The sequence below is a fragment of the Tetranychus urticae genome, chromosome 1, assembly GCF_039701765.1.
Source record: "Tetranychus urticae isolate SD_2017Ah chromosome 1, NJAU_TeUrti_SD_1.0, whole genome shotgun sequence".
Lineage (NCBI taxonomy): Eukaryota > Metazoa > Arthropoda > Arachnida > Trombidiformes > Tetranychidae > Tetranychus > Tetranychus urticae.
In genome coordinates, this window is record NC_142958.1 from 29300439 (window position 1) to 29317666 (window position 17228).

Below are 17228 nucleotides of genomic sequence, written 5' to 3' on the forward strand. Positions count from 1 at the left end.
CTTTAAATTCAATTTGTAAACCCAAATCCCATTTAAGTGTCGTTTATTGACAAATTTGTTTCAATAAAATTGAATTTTCAATCAATTTACAATTGTTGAACTACACATTAAACTCACGTCTCAAATTTAACAATTTAATGAAGTTGAACAATCAAGATTATAATAACACAGACATTTGGACGAAATCTTTTATTTAATGCTTTCAAAAAATCAATTCACAGCACTGGGCAGGCAACTGCTACAATTAGATTTTTAATTTAATGCATTTTTGAAACCAGTTGATCAAACACTGGGTTACTTGAAGATACCTTTCATATCTTTGATGCCTTTTGAAGCAAATACAAGGATTGAGAACAATTCATTTCAAAAATTGTATTTAATCAAAAATCTAACAGTAACAGTCACTTATCCTTGTTTGTCTGATTTAATTGCATTAATTTCTATGATTATTAAGACTAGAGGATCAGCAAAATGATAAAATCCACTTGAAAGGGAGAAAAAATAAAATCTTATAATTTTTAAATATTTCAATTAACATGAAGTATTAACGATTAATAATATTACAAATTAAAAATAATCTTAGTCCGAACTAGATTGTCAACAAATAGATTGATCTCCTTCCACTTGCAGAGATAGTTGATTGCACGTTATTTGAAGTCTTTTTTGTGGTGATTAAAAATCACCGAGTAATGAGTGAAAACATAAAATTGATAATATAATTCAACATATTCACACACAGGTGCAAATAAATAAATAAAATAAATACTGAATGGTGATCCTTTGAAAGAGATTAAAAGAAAGACAAAATTTGATGGTGATTAAATTATGGTGATGATGATGGTCAAGCAAATGGATTAAACTCTTTGGTTTATTTTTGCTTTTCATTTGGTGGCCAATTATTGCGGTGACATTATTCCTTTGCATCTTTTCAGTGTATCTGTTGGAGCGTGTTCAGTTCGACGAAGTAATTTACGAAAGTCAAATGGAAATTCTTCCGTTGCTGACGCTTTTCTCATGCTTCCGTCACTTTTATTGGTTCCTGTTGACGTTGGTTTGAGTATTTTCCGAAATTGATATGGACCTTGATCAGAGGCTGAACCTGTTTCTGGTGATATATTGTAAGGTTGTCCTCCTCCACACCGTTGAAACCAACTTTCAACTTCAACCAAAACCTTTTTTCCACTCCCGGCATTGTTCGCTTCAGATGGACTAGTAACGCTTTTCGGGGAAATGACTTCATTGGGCTCGTTTGATTTCACCTTGTTATACCTTTCACTTGCAAGACCAGATTTTTCATCATCTAATTTGAACAAAAATGAGTATTTATTAGAATTGATTCAAATGGTAAGTCTGAGAATCTATTGAATCTCACGGTAGCTCAAATATTCATGACGCTTAAATTGTGGACACTTACGTAAAATATCTCCAGATGTTTGTTTTATTAAATCCCACCATTTACTAGAAATTAGGTTCTCTTTTTCATGGTGTTCTAATCGTTGTTGTAACATATAGTCTTCACTTAGGAATTTGCCAACTGAAATAATCTCGGCTTGAGGTTGATTAAAGCTAAAAATGGAAAGAAATTCGATTAATTAAAGATTGAATGAGTTATATTTTATAAATTGTTTAGGTAATAGTGACAACTAATCTAATTAGGTTTGATAATTTTACTTTTTCTCAAGATTTCTCAATGGAGCATCCCAAGGATCTTCCAAAGTGTACGGGACACTTTATTATTTGGTAAGCATTAGATAATTAAGAAGAGCAAATTATTAGAAACAATGATTGAAGATACATTGATCTATTCATTAATAGTAATAGATGTTGGTAACAGTTTTAAAATCAACCTTGTCGTCTAATTGTTTAAAAATTTATTTCAATTCGATTAGCAGATTAAAAATTAACTTACTCATAGTCGATTCCAATTTTGGATGAAAGGAGGAAATGAGCAGGATATTGGTCATTATTATCAGTAGATCGCTGCTGATGTAAATTTTGAATTAAATGATGAGCACGGGAACTTTTGTTATTTGATTGTAATCTAGGATTTACCTCGTTTTTACCATTAGGTGTCATTGGTCCAATATTGAGACATTGTGGACGAGTTGAGTGAAGTTGGTTGTGAACATTCTGATTTCGAGACCATATCTGATGAGATGGTTGATTATTATTCACTCCTACCGAAGCTTGGTACATTTTCATTCTCTCGGCAACAAAATGGTTTCCTTTGGAAGACAAGAGTTGCTCTTGTTTTTGCTGCTGCAAATGTTGTTGTTGGTGTAAATGGTGGTGATATTGACCATGATGATTGTTATATTTGGAATAATCTTTTGCATTTGCAAATATTTGTCGTTGATGTGGTGGAACAATAGGAGCTGGAATCACTCTTCGATTCTCATCCAAGTGCGGCTTAACCTTTTTCCTAGTTAAATAGCCTCTAACATCTGTATAAGAAAAGTTAAAAACTCTGATTAATATCTTAAAATTGGAAAAATGAATCTTTGATGAGATAAAAAAAGATACAAAAACAATACATTTTTGGATTAAAACTGCTGCTTTATCTGGAGATTGCCAATATGGGCAACGACCATTTCTTTGGTGTTGTTGTTGTTGTTGGTTATGGCTTTGATTAGGGTTGGAATGTTGATGGACCAATGGAGACGATGATGAAGTAGATGACGATGATGAGATCATCATATTAGCTTCATAAGAGCGAGCTCTTTTGGCTTGATTAGGAGTTGATGTTGGACTAATCGAAGATCCGTCATTATTTCCATAATTGGGTTTACTTTTCGCTTCCATCATTCGCTTTCTTGCCAGCCAACCTCGAGCATACTTCTGCATGATCAAGATGGATCTAGCGACATTCCACCGTTCCTTTTCAGCTCTTTTCTTGGCCAACCAACGTCGAGCAAAAGCTTGTACTCTAATAATTTTCTGGACTACTTCATCATAAACTCTGGATAAATATTCAATGTGATAGTATTTGAGAAAAACCTTTGTTTTGCCCAAAGCCCAACCATCTAAACCTAAACGAACCAACAGAAGGCGACAAGTCTCTCTATCAGCTACAACCTTTTCTTCAAAACTGAAAACAAGAAAACTGTATCTTCGTAAAAACTCAGCGAAAGGAATTCTGTGAGAGAAGCCCATTTGACGAATCTTGATTGTTTCCATTATTCCAGTGTAAGCCAATTGTTCAGCAATCTTTTCCCTACTCAGTGTCATTGCTAATTTAGAGTCGTTTGGTTTAATACAACGGACAAAATGTGGAGCTCCATTAGTTAATTTGTGAAGTAGATCCATTAATGAGAAACGAAAGTAAGTAGCCACAGTTTGTTGAGTTCGTGTTTGACTAACCAACCCATTACGATCATAATCAAAACCATTCTTTCCATTTGAAAGGCCATCAATTTTATTAGGTGTATCATTAGATGAACTAGAATCAATTTCAGATCCAATGTAAAGATGGCCAGTTTTGGTCAATGGACAGGCAAATAATGCTTTAACAATAGGCACGGACGATTGGCGAAGTAATTGGATCACCTCAAGTGGCACATAATTACGATTCTTTTCTAAAAAATTTCTAGCATCATAAGTAACCTGTAAAAGAGTGGTAAGAAAATTTATTTTAGTAAACGTTAATTATCCAAGCCTCAAACAATACAAAAAAAAGAATAATGAAAATGTTCAAAATGACATAATACACATGCAAAGTCACACTTATTAAACATTTGTCATTCTAAAAGTGTTTGATTTTTCATATTGAATAGTAAATTGGTGGAAAAAAACAAAGGGTTGACAATTTCAAGGAGTAACAAGAGACTCTCATTTGTTAGTTAAATAAGTGTGAATTTACTGGTTTCATCTTTTTGAATGAATCCAATTAACTATGGAAATGAAAGTCATTTACCTTTCCAGCGTAATGCATAACAGTGAATTGGAGTGCATTTGACTTAGGTTTCAAGTAGAAGGAACTTTTAATGTTAGAATGAAACTTTTCAATCAATGAGGCATCAGTTGCATTTGGAAAATGAGTTTCTTCATCAAGCAGAACCAGCATTCCCAAAGGACGACCGAGAAACATGTCAAGAACCGGTTTATTGTCATAAAACTGAATCAATTCAACGTCGATTCCTTCGGAAATGTACTCTTGTTGTTCCCAGCGGAAAATGTGTTGATTAAAATAGTATTGCATCTGTTCATTAGCAATATTTATGCAAAGTTGCTCAAATGAATTGGTTCGAAAATTTTCAAACCCAAAAATGTCCAATAAACCAACAGCTAAAGGTTCACCACTGGAGAAAAAAAAGATAAAACAGAATCAGAATTGAAATTAGAAAAATTGTCGAGTCGCATTTAAATTGTAACAATTATTATACTTACTAAACCATTCTACCCGGTGAGAGAAGACGATTTATTTGATTAACAATCCAATCAAAGAGTCTACCATAAATTGCTTTGGCCATGGCATCTCTCGTTGTTTCTGCCTCTTGGACTGAATGATTTTTGATTATACTCTCACCACGAGTAACCACAGTGTTACGGGTTAAAGCGGTTACAAGACTGTTGGCATCGATACGTAAAAGTTGACCCACAATGGGAATGATACTTGGATTTGTTAGTTTACACTTGTTTGAATTGTGAGTCTCTTCGGCTTCCTCAAAGCGAATGTCTCCCAAGTGAAGTATGGCCGCTAAAATTGCAAGGATTGAGTCAGTGTCCTTTTTACCATGAAACAATCGTGCCAAAAGATGATATATTTGTTTGAAGTTATCATGATAAAGAGAGAGAGAGAGAGAAGGAAAGAAAAATGAGAAAAAGAATAGATTTAATGATATATGAATTAGTATTGATAAAGATTATAATTGCTTCTGGTTTTTGATAACGCAAGAAACTTCAGCATTATCGTACTTGAAAAAAAAACAAGGAATCATGTTTAAGATTTTTTTTAAAGGTTTTTGTTCTTGTTGTTGATGATGATAATGATTGTGATGATAATTCTGTTGAAGTCAAAATAACAGTTGTTAATGGAAATAAAAGCATGATTATTATGATAATAATGACTACAACATGCTTCTGAATACGAATTGGTGAATTCTTAGTTACTCTCTTCTAACCATGATTAACCATCCTTATCCCAATTTACCGTTTCTAATAGCATCTCATATACTTCGCCTCACGGTTTTGCTTATTTTTGCTCAATTTTGTTTTCGTCTCAATTGATTCTATTCTTAATAATAGAAAAAGATGAAAATAATTTTTTTTTCAAGAGCAAAATCTTTTGTAATGGTTTAACTTGTTCTAGTCCAATCAATCAAAACAACACAACAACGCAGAACGATAATGCAGCAGCAAAAAATGAGATTTTGTAGATATAATACAATATATTTGTCACTGGCTCTAATTACCTTTGCTCTGAATCCAAGAAGTTGAAAGCTTTGTTTAACAGCTCGAAATGAAGCTACATTTCTCATTATGCTGTTAGCATCGTGTTGATTGCCACCAAGAAAACGATGAGACCTACAATCAGTATGTACATGCAAAAAATAATCGTTGATTCGTCCCTCTTCGGCCAAACCATCGTACATATAATAAAATATATGATAGTTTCGTTCACCGCTGCAACAAGAAGAGAAATGAGAAACAATGTTAATTTAATTTGAAATTAGCCGAGTAGAGTCTGATTTGTGATGAATTGAATACTAAATATGTTTTGAGGCCTAACTATTAATGTTAGATGAAGATGGAAGATGGAAGATGATTCAAGGGATAGATGAAGGAAAAGGTGATTGGTGATGAAAAATTAGATGTAATTGGAGCTGATGTTAAGTGTAATAAAAAAATGAAAACAAAAAAGACGATCTATCACAAGTTTAAAAGGGTTAAAAGGCGATGATGATTAGGTTGATGGTTGGAATGATGATGAGAATGGTAAGGATGATGGTAAGGATAATGATATAGTTAGGTGATGATAATGTTAAAGGGTGTTGTGATAGTGTTTAAATATTGAGCCCTTTATTTTTGGTGCTTACTTTTGCTGCCAAACAACCCTTGATCGTTCCAAGAGGTAAACATATAATTTGGCACCGGTAACTTTACCAGTCTTGGTGAAGGTGACATCCAAAAATTTACCAAATCGACTTGAATTGTCATTAATACCTGTCTTAGCATTACCAAATGCTTCCATGATTCGATTAATTTCAAGAATTTTATCTTCAAGGTTACGATTGAGTGCTTTACCCAGGAAGACTAAATGTTTTAACAAAAAATTAGCTGATTCTGTTTTACCAGCTCCACTTTCACCCGAGATAACAATACATTGATTACGACGATGGTGTAACATTTGATGGTAAGCCGAGTCAGCGAGAGCATAAACATGCGGAGGATTTTCATTTTTAGCCTTGTTTCGATACATGAACGAATGCTGTAACAAGAGAGAAAGAAAACAACAATTAAAGCTCATGTATTATGTGATATAATAGGAATAAAAATGAAGAGTTGAAATAAATTTGGAGATGAAAAAAGTTACCTTTTCATCATAAATACCCAATGGACGAAAGGGATTGACTGCCACTAGGATATCACCGATGTATGTATAAATTTGACCCTCTTTGAATCTCTCAAACAGATGATTAATTACAATATCTTGATTCAAATTTTCCAATGAAGCAAGATCGTCATGGATAATGGCCAATGGTTCCGATCGACGATCAACCTTTAATTTACCATGTTTCGTGGTTACTTCAGGAACTCGTTTAGGATAACCGCAACCTCGTACTTTATACATTAAATTTCTAAGCTCCATTGCTAACTGTATTGAATAGAAAAATGAAACAATTAGTAAAATCAAATTATCATTTAAATGCTTTAACGTACCTCATCATGTTTCCGATCTACTTGTGCGATGAAAGGGTGCAACAAAAGCTCGCACATCTGAGGACGTTGTTCATAATCCTTTACAAGGCATCTGTAAGTTGAAAGGCAAAAATATTGTCATTATAATTGTATTTTATAGCAAAATATATTGTTCAATTTTTGTGCTTATTTTCAAAAAGAAACGTTAAAACCCCCAAAAATTACGATTTAAGGGTAGAATACAAAACTCTTATATAATATTTCCAATCAAATGTTGACAGAATAACACAGTTTGAAAGGTTCCAATCTAACAAGGATTAACAATAAAGGAATCATCATCATCATCATTATGATGAACAGAATCATAAAAGCGTGTCGCGTGTTAAGGGACAGTAGACAGTAAGATTAGTTGGGTGCGGATAAAATGAAGAGTATACATTGTGAATAGTGTACCTTGAATTGTTTTTCACTGTCTTTTTGCAGTTGACTGTAAACTGACTTTTTTTTGTTGCTCTCATTGTGTAAATGCTAGTCCGGTTGGTTTATTGTATTTTTCAAGGAAACAGAGTGAAACTTGGTGAGTTTGGTTAGGATGACTTTTCTGGTGACTACATAATCATCAAGAGGAGTGAAAGAAGCAGGAAAAGCTTCATAAATGGAAAGTTTGAAACATTATCCTAATTATAAATTAACCGGTTAGGAACCGTTAATTTGAATGTGAACACATGACTGTAAAAGATTGGACTATTTGATAGGACACTAATTATTGTAACCAGACTAAGAAACTTGGTCAAATCCAGCAGCTTTTGGACAAAACATTAGGTTTAAGAGCAGGTCCATTTAGTCTGGTTAACAAACTGGTAACACTAAATTTTTATACCAAAAGACAAAAGTGTTTTTTGATTGTGGAATCAAAATTTTCAATTATAACAGCATTGTAGGCGAAATGATGGTAAATTGGTTGATTATAAATAAACCAGAAAAGGTAGTAGCCAATAGATTAACTTACTCAGCTATGAAATCGTTAAATATCTCAGACCAACATGATGGTTTTTTCAATTTTGGCGGAGGATTTCTAATTAAAGAGAGAGATAAATTGAAGTTAGTATTATTTTGTATATCAAGTGTTGTATTAAGGTGAGCTCTAATTGTTAATTACCTTGGTATGTGAAATAAAGCTCTCATTGGATGTAATTGAGCTAAAGGTGGCTCACCATCAGCCAGTTCAATTGCAGTTATCCCGAGTGACCAAACATCACACCTAACATCATAAGCATACTCTAATTGTCGTTCACATGCAATCACTTCAGGGGCCATCCAATATGGTGTACCAACCGATGTATTACGTTTCCCTTGGCTGTTATTCAGATGAGACGAGACACCTTTAAAGTAAATATCAAAAGATTAATCAACAATTTATTCACAAATAAAGTGACATTTTGTTAAGTTTTAAGACTTGAATGCTACATCAACAAATGATACAAAAATGGACTTAATCTTACCAAAATCAATTAATTTGATTACTCCTTCTTCTGTCAACAGTATATTGTGACCTTTCACATCTCGATGCATGATATGGCTCTGGTGCAGATAGTTCAATGCCTATGAAGACAAAAAAAGAGATGAGTTTTTGACTGTTATTTAACTGTTCAAAATTGATTTTAGTTTTAATTTTCCGTTTTTTTAATTTCTTTAATTATTCCTCTTGATTACATGTTTACCAATTCAACTGTTGCTTATTATGACAATTTAATACATAATTGCAATGATAATTGTACTTTTTTGATGATGATCTTGCATAAAGGTGAGGCTTAAAGACTTATTTGATGTTAAAATGGGTACAATCCCTTTTAATTTACAAATTACAATGGCTACGTGATTCTAATTGTTAATAATGGTTAGAAACAATTAATCTGCGAAAATGTGACCAAGTTAATTGTTTATCCGCCCTAAATTCAACTCACATGTTCAAATTTAAGTTAATTAGGCAAATCGTAAAACAATGTATTCAATTGAATTGAAATACTTTAATCGGTTGATAGCATGGCTGCTAAATTTGTTAATTAAACATTCAAACAATGAATTAGACGAAATCAAATGGACAGTTAACCTAAAAATTGTATCTAAACAGCATTACTTGTTGGCCAAATTATTACAACAAGACATTGTAAAAGGCACAATTGATGAATGATTCAATTTTAAATTAACTTGAATTATGCTTTGACATTATGTTCAACTTGAATTGTTATGATTAACACATCTAAAGCACAATTAATGGCAACAAACAGCAATCAGATTCAAAAATAGACATTTTCAAAGTCAATGTTTAAAATTTCAACAAATGAGTTATCAACAAAATCCATCGATTGAAGACATCTTTTTATATTTCCTTAATTACTATCAAGCTTTAATCAGTCCAGCAATTAGTCAATTGATTAAAGCTTGAAAATGGGCGAAATGTTAGTTAACTTGATCTTAACGGTTAATTAATCTTAATATTACTATTAATATTTTAACATTGTTTTGGACTTGATACTTTATTATAAATAATACAACAGATTAAAAGGTTAACCTGAGCTAAATCAGGAAAATAATAGTTGATTCAATTAATTTGATATTCAGATTATTCATAATGTTGATTTTAGCTTAAATTGTAATCAAAAGGTAATTAGTTGAGTGTAACTACAGATTTTTTGTAAAAATAAAAGCAAAAGCAATTCAATTGAAATGGATGTTAATTTAAAACAATCCTTATATTTAGACTAATTTATCAAAGTAATCAGATTGTCTGAATCAAAGGCAAGCTCAATTGATTACCCTGGTGGAAAAGTTTATCCGAAACAAACAATTTCGTTTAAAATAAGTTTGAATTTACTCGCCCGAGTAATTGAATGATTTAAAATTTGCAAGATTCGGGTTTACAATTTTCATGTAAGTTATCGTAAGAATGAGATAAATTTAGTGTTAATCGACCCTTTTTAATCTAAGCAAAGAAGCTAACAAAGCCCAATATTTATCCGTGTTTTATACTGATATGCACCCTTTATAAACTGCTTGATTATTGAAAAATTGTTTGATTAAGTAAAATTTATCAAAATTGATTGAAGGTTTCCTCAAACTAAATATTAGTTTAATAATTGTCCATATTTCATTGAAAACAATGTAAGTTATAATTTATATCAAGTTATTATGGGTTTCTATCAATGATCTTTGTATGTTTAAATTAAAATCGATGTGATGATAAATTGTTTCATCACATCTATCATAGCAAAACAGTTGTTGTTAATGTAAAGCCATATGTTTATATCAATCAGTTCTTCTTCATGTTTTCTAAGTATTACTAGTGTAATCAGAAAAATAGTCCATGAGAAATTTGAAGACTCAGATAATATTCAAAAACACTATTAAAGTAAGTAATTAATTTTTTTGTTGGCTATTTCAATGATATACTGATGTGAGGATAAATTGTTTCCTCACATCTCACCTAGCAAAATAATAGTTGTTAATATTAAGCCAGATATCATATAAAATTCAATTAAATCAACTTCTCCTTTCTTTGTTACAGAATGCTGTTACTAATAATCATTTTGAGTGTCCAGCAGAATTTTCAGCAGTTTGATGCAGATGGTGAAGAAATGAAAAATGAATGAAGTCATTTCAATTTGTAAATATTTAGGCATGAAGCACAATTAGTCTTTATCAATACATATTTGAATCAATTATAACACAGAGAATTAACTGATTACTAGCAATCTTAATCTAAGTTATTTGTGATTTAATACAATATCTTATTGTTTTATTGTCGAAACTTGCACGAGTTATCATCAAAAAATTGCAATTTTAATCTTTAATTTCATTTATTTTAGAATTGAATAATGCTTTTTCAAACAATTTTTTCCACCAGGGTAGTTCAAACTATAAAACTGATTTAATATGCTTAAATTGTTGAAATTTATCTTAAAAAGTCATAAATTTAAACCATTGTTTAGCAATTGTAATTTTCAGTTGAATATTATAAAAAAAAGTAAATCATGAAAAGCAAAAGTAAACAATTAATTTGGTTATTTCTTGGCTAAAAGAGATAATTTAAGGTTAATTTACAAACCAAATTGAAAATAGTCAAGTAATTACAATTAGCTGACAAACAATGGGCAAAAAAATTAATGTAAATCAGCGAAATTAATATTCCTAATGAAAATAGTATCAACCTGAATATTGAACTGATTTTCAAATAAAGAGTCAATTACATTATAAAATTATGACCCTTTTTACACAATTACAGTTCTAGCAAAAAAAGGAACCTCAAAATGATTCAGATGAAAGCTTTTCAAATGGCAATTCAAATATTGTAACTAAACAACTAAAACCTTTCAATGATGATTTTCCTGTTTCAACCCTAATATTGGTTTTTTTTTAACTGTTAACTCAATAGTATTGATGTATATTATTTATTATTGGTTGAGATGAGAAAATGAACTTTTTCTTTTCACCATTTCTCTTGATTTAACTGATTATCAATAATATTGTAGCTGATCATTGTGTCAACACAGGCAATCAAAAATAATATAACCTGACAAAGGTTAATCATTGAATGTTCAATTGAATGATCAATTGAAGATCAAGTTTGAGAGTAAAAAATGAACTTGCAATTATCCTGACAAGATCAACTTATCATGTCAAAGGACTTTTTCATTTCTCATCATTATCAATGCCAATTATAACGATGGGAATGGTGAGAAACAATCAATTAGATTGATATTTGTGTAAAGAAGAGTTTAAATCAAGATTAATATGGAGATGATTGGAGTTTAAAGATTGACTTTCATTGGGTTTTATGGTTATTGAGTCAACTTGGAGACACAGAATTGGAATTTGATTTTGTTGGAAAATGTTGATTTGGGTAAAAATAATTAAACATCAATTTGTGTTGAACGTGTTTCCATCATAAACTAATAATGTACAGCTATTGTTGTTGACTCGGTTCATGATAAAGTAACTGCGTCATCACCTCATCTTACGTTTCAATTGTTGGATCACCTTTAAACCACCAAAACCACCATCATCACCTTCACCTCCTCCACCTCCTCCATCACTTGTACCTTTATATTGTGAGAAAGGCCCGGATATGAACCAAATAGATTCACCCATTTATCCGATTTTTGTTTGGTGTTTTGTTTCTTCCTCATCACCAATCATCCATCAAATCATCTTCATCACAACCCTCTTTAGATGAAATGTTTGAGAGTGCAAAAAAGGAGGAAAAAATGACTTTCAAAAGTAGTGATGAGAATAAGATGAAGATGAAGATTGAAGTCAATAGTTAACTGTTAGACTGACCGATGTTCATTTTTAACTGACACAAATTAGCTTGAGATGATGAGAAGTGAAATGACATCAATTGTGATTCTGTTAACAAAGTGAATTGTTGGGCAAAAAACGCAACGGTTGACATTTATTTTAGTTGCTGCATTGATAAACAACAAAATTAACTATTAATGCGTTTTTTTGCTGCTGCCATCAAAACAGCAAAACTCAGCAATAATTTGAAAGTAAAATTCAATTTTTTCTTGTCCCATTACTAATGTTATTTCATGTGATCTTTTTTTGCTGCTAAAAGCTTCACTTCTCTGTTGATTAATGGGTAAAAGATCAAGCAATAGAATTAATGATTTAAGAGGTTGTTTAATGATTATTTTAGTATCAAGTCAACAATCAAATGCTTTTTTCTGCTTCATTTCATTGTTCATCTTGTTACTTCGATGTGTGCACATAAGTAATGTTTAAATAATGACAAGTTGAATGGCTAAAAGCCCTAAAACCTTGATTAAACTCACGAAATGGGTTTTCATGATCATGATCAAGTTGGTTGAAATACTGATAATGATGATGATTTTCATCGAAAATCTCAATCAGTGTATTTCATCAACATGTGAGTTTTTGATGGTTTGTACATGAATAACATACATATAAATTGATTGAGAAAAAAAGAGGTTAAAATTCAATTGAAATGATAATCATTTATTTATTTCTCATCGCTGAAATGATGACCATCAGTTGATACTTTTTTGACGACCTTAGGCCATTCAGATGAGAGTAAACATTGATTAAACTGTTGCGATATATTGATGATGTGATAATTTTTTGAGATACAATAACAATGGAATGAATTGACTTTTAATTGAAATGATGAGAAGTGTTCAGACTGATTCGTGAGAAACTGAATCAAAATGAAACTCAATTCTTCATTATAATCAATCAAGGCTTGAACCTAAACACACTTTAAATTTTCAACCAAAAAAAAATATCTTGCAATTGTTAGACTTAAAAATTAAATATTAAGATAACCTTTCAAGTTAAGGTTTGATTTCAATTTCAAGTTGATTTAAAATTGTATCAAGATGTTGAATTATTTTACTATCATTTTCATGTAATCATTCAACTGACTAATTAATTCAGTCAATCTGTGATTGATAAGTTAACCAGCTTCTAATGGTTAATGGTTATACATTTGTTGTTTTGTTTCCAACAGCAAATTATTGAGCAAAATAAAGCTTAACCCAAAATATAACCATTTGAAGGAAACCTTTTAAAATGTCATTACCAAAAGACTAATTAGATTGTCTTAATTAACTTATTCATTGAACCTGGTCAATGAAATCGAGAAGATGAAATGTTAATGATCAACGGTTAACCAACCATTAACAGAAGTAAACAATGATTTACAAAATTTACTCCAATCAGAGTGATAAGAAGGAGAAGGGAAGAAAGTAAACTGGAAAGGTTTTAGCATTTGAAATGATCATTAATTCAATCTGGTTCACAACAGGTAATCAAGGGAAAGGTAGAAAGTTTCACACTAAACGAGATTCTTTTTTTGCTCTTTTTTTTCGGTAAATTACAGTGACAATTGTGATTGATTGGTTTTACTTGTTAAGTTGATAGTAATGAAGCTGTCTCTCAAACTTACATCTATGGTTTCCCGTAAGATGTATGCTATTATCCGTTCTGGTAACTTTTCACCCTTCTTACACAGGCCTTGAACCAAATCAGTGACCGATCCTCCCGAACACAGCTGTAATGGAAGAAAAAAGAAACAAATTAGTCATCTGAAGATTCAATTGATGATAATAATGGTGGAGGTGATGAAGGTGCGATGGATATGAGTCTGGAATAACAACATTTTGTAACAATTCAAAAATTTCAACAACTAGTCAAAAATGGTGATTAGGTTAATCATGGGAAGCTTTTGGGAAACTTGATACTCTTTCTGCTAAATTGCAAATCGACATAAATGGCCTTTTTTGTTTTTCCTGAGTTGACTTGCAATTTAATAGCAACTAATTTGATTCACATTTTTTGCTGGTTTGCTTTTTTCAAACTATTTTGAATAATTTGTTGAATCCTGAGTCTATGTTGAATCTTGCCTTGGTTGGAAAAATTGGAATGCTATTCAACTATTCAACTGGTTACATCTACTTTATTCATATCCATCTGTTTTGGAGATGTAATCATGAAACGAACTGAAATTACCTCCAGCACAAACCATAATTGATCTTCCTCTCGTCGGTTTCCCAATTTAAGGTATAATCCGTAAAATGAAGGTATATTTGGATGGAGACTTTGATTGGTCAAGATCAGGTATTCTTCTTCCACTTCTTCAATATTGTCACTGATATTTTCCATAATTTTGATGGCAACCTTTCGACCTGTGAAAGAGATAAATTTGGGTTATTTGGGTACTTTTTTTGTTGCTAAATTTGATAAAAATTGCTTACCTGTTTCACGATCTTTTGCCTCAAAAACTTCTCCATAAGTTCCCTCTCCAATTACATGGATCAACTCGTATTTGGTTGTTGGATCCGTTAGAGACCCAAAGTTGATTGATTTACTCAAATCTTCGTAATAATCAACCATCTTGGTTTATGACTTGGTTAAACAATGGTTACTGGAGGAAACAAATTTTATCATAATAGTAAAATAAAACTAAATGTTGGATAATGTTGACTTCTCACAGGTAAGATCGGTATTAACAACAGCTTAGATGATAAAAGTTGTAAACAATCACAAGTTGGAAACGATAATAAGGATCATCATCATATTACACTGAATTGTTAATCAAACGATTGAAAAATTAAGACTTTTCTCTGAAAAGAATCAATAGGGAAATAAAACGGCAAGTTGAAGGTGCATAACAAAAGCCAGATGAGAAACCTTTTGTTGTTTGGATGGAACAGCTTTGTTCATCCTTAATCGAATTTACAATTTTGAAGAAAATCACTGTTAATATTAGCATGACATAATATAAAATATGAATCCATGTTGGTTCCAATGGTAAAACATTATGTACAAGATGATAACAGTTGGTAGACAAAATGGGAAAATTAAATTAGATTAACCAGGTCTTCTTCCCTTGAAACCAATCTTGTTATACAGTAAACAATGTTGCCGAGTTACCTTCACATTTGGTTGTTATTTGGCTTCATAGTTATCGATGAAAGTCAAGTATGGATTCACTGTCAATTGTTATAAACACCAGAATGTTAATCCACAAGAAGAACACAAAGAGATAATCAATAACGATTGAAACAACAATTTTGTTTAACAGCAAATCATTTAGAAACAAGGAAGAAAGAAATATAAACTCTTTGTACTCTTCACATGTTGTTGCGTTGTAACCATTAACATGTGAATAAAGTTAGTCCAATGGGTAACATAAGGAGGGAAAGATGAGTGAAGACACCAATTTTACCAAAGTAAACCATATTGAAACATGATATTAGAAACGGAATTACACATCAAATTAATTTGTTAATTATCCTATTAGTCCGTTGGTACTCTTAATAAACAGATAAATGGCTAAGAAAGACAGCAAAAATGAAAGGGAGGAAATAGAAAGGACAAGAAGAAAAAAGCGTCAACAGTTAGTCAGTTGAATCTTTACATATACTTGCAACAGGCTGGTGTTGACTGTGAATGTTACAGCTCTTGTTGATGTTTTTTTGTGTTGTTACACTCATTCACCGCTCACTCGCATGATCTCCCGACCTCATCATCAGTTCAATGTCTTCTTCTTCTCTGTCTATTTATCTTTCTTTATTTCTCTAAATCTTTTCCTTTACTATTTTATTACATCTACACTTTTCTGACAGTTATGGGCCAGTGGCTACGAACTTGCTTATGGCCATACTTTTTTTTCAACATAAATATGTATTCAACAATGTTACATCGACACCTGAACCCAAATCAACTGGTAACTGAGCTGTTAGGAAATGTTCATCTCTTTCACTCGATATCTGGTTCAAGGTATTACGGGAATCAAAATCAATGAATCAACACCTTTTACGTTATTGATAACATTGGTTGTGACAAAGTGAACATCTGTGACTCTAAACAATATATTAATAGCTCAGTGGTACTTGAAATGAGCTTCAGTCAGAAACTGATTCAAAATCATGAATGAAACAAGCCAATCATAACCTTATTAACCAGATTTTGTGTGTAAACACATTGTTATGGTTTGACAAAAGCTCAAATTATGGTCATTATTAAACATTAGACTCTTTGAGGTCTATTACACTCTTGTAACCTGATTACAATTACCTGACAATAGAAGCTGCAATCGGTTTAAATTCACAATTTACAATATTTGATGATTAAAAGATGAGTAAAATATCTGCTTGAAGTAAAATGAAAGTCTCGACTAAACCCATTTCTTGAGACCAGATTTAGCTATTTTGGAGAGTTGTCAGGCAATCCAATGAAAATCAAATTCATTTCAAATTAAGGCCTGAAATTTGAAATGGCTGAAATTGGATTAACTAATTGTTCATCAATGATAATCATGTGGCTCTTTAAACACGCAATATTGCTTTGAAAATGTTCACTTTAACAGCAAGGAAAGCGCCTTTTGACGATATATCGATTAACATCTTCCATTAATCGTATTGTGTCGTTATTTTTGGTCAATTAGGCAACAGATAATCACGCAATTAAATCTTTGTCTTTGTTTTAACTGTTGAAAATGATTAACTTGAAAGTTAAAATAACAATAATAATAATTTTTGATTATCAGCAGTATTTTTCTTACAAAAAAAGGATGTTTCAACTAATTCTTTACTTCATATCTCCATCCAAAAGTCTCCATGCTTGATTAACCCTTTTACCAACCAACCTTTTCAATTTCATTCTCCCATCTTTTGTCGTTTTTGGTGCTTTTATCATGCTCTTTTTTTTCATTGATTTGTATTTCGTGAGGAAGACAGTTTAACTGTAACTAGGATTCAAGAATCAACTGTTGTCATCAAAATGTCACTATCATTATCATTACAGCAAGAAACAATACTCAATCATCGCCTTCTACTTGATTGCTT

At 31.5% G+C, this 17228-nt stretch overlaps 1 protein-coding gene across 13 annotated transcripts; it reads right to left on the minus strand.

Moving 5' to 3' along the window:
* Positions 1 to 357: 357 nt before the first annotated feature.
* ninaC (STKc_myosinIII_N_like and MYSc_Myo21 domain-containing protein ninaC) lies at positions 358 to 15880 on the minus strand. Of its 13 annotated transcripts, none has more exons than XM_089266230.1 (19): positions 14634 to 15851; positions 14389 to 14564; positions 13826 to 13930; positions 8361 to 8460; positions 8018 to 8240; positions 7868 to 7933; positions 7312 to 7386; positions 6880 to 6970; positions 6533 to 6814; positions 6036 to 6427; positions 5412 to 5622; positions 4387 to 4724; positions 3914 to 4298; positions 2535 to 3603; positions 2053 to 2444; positions 1910 to 1980; positions 1672 to 1728; positions 1415 to 1566; positions 358 to 1300 (listed from the first exon to the last, which is right to left on the minus strand). In XM_089266230.1, exons 1-19 carry the CDS (start codon positions 14770 to 14772, stop codon positions 897 to 899), a joined length of 4728 nt encoding a protein of 1575 aa, XP_089122356.1. In that variant the 5' UTR covers positions 14773 to 15851; the 3' UTR covers positions 358 to 896. The 13 variants fall into 13 exon arrangements, with proteins under 13 accessions (XP_089122356.1, XP_089122354.1, XP_015784424.1 ...); XM_089266228.1 differs by having other exon boundaries at positions 1910 to 1983; XM_015928938.3 differs by lacking the exon at positions 7312 to 7386.
* Between the last annotated feature and the right edge of the window lie 1348 nt (positions 15881 to 17228).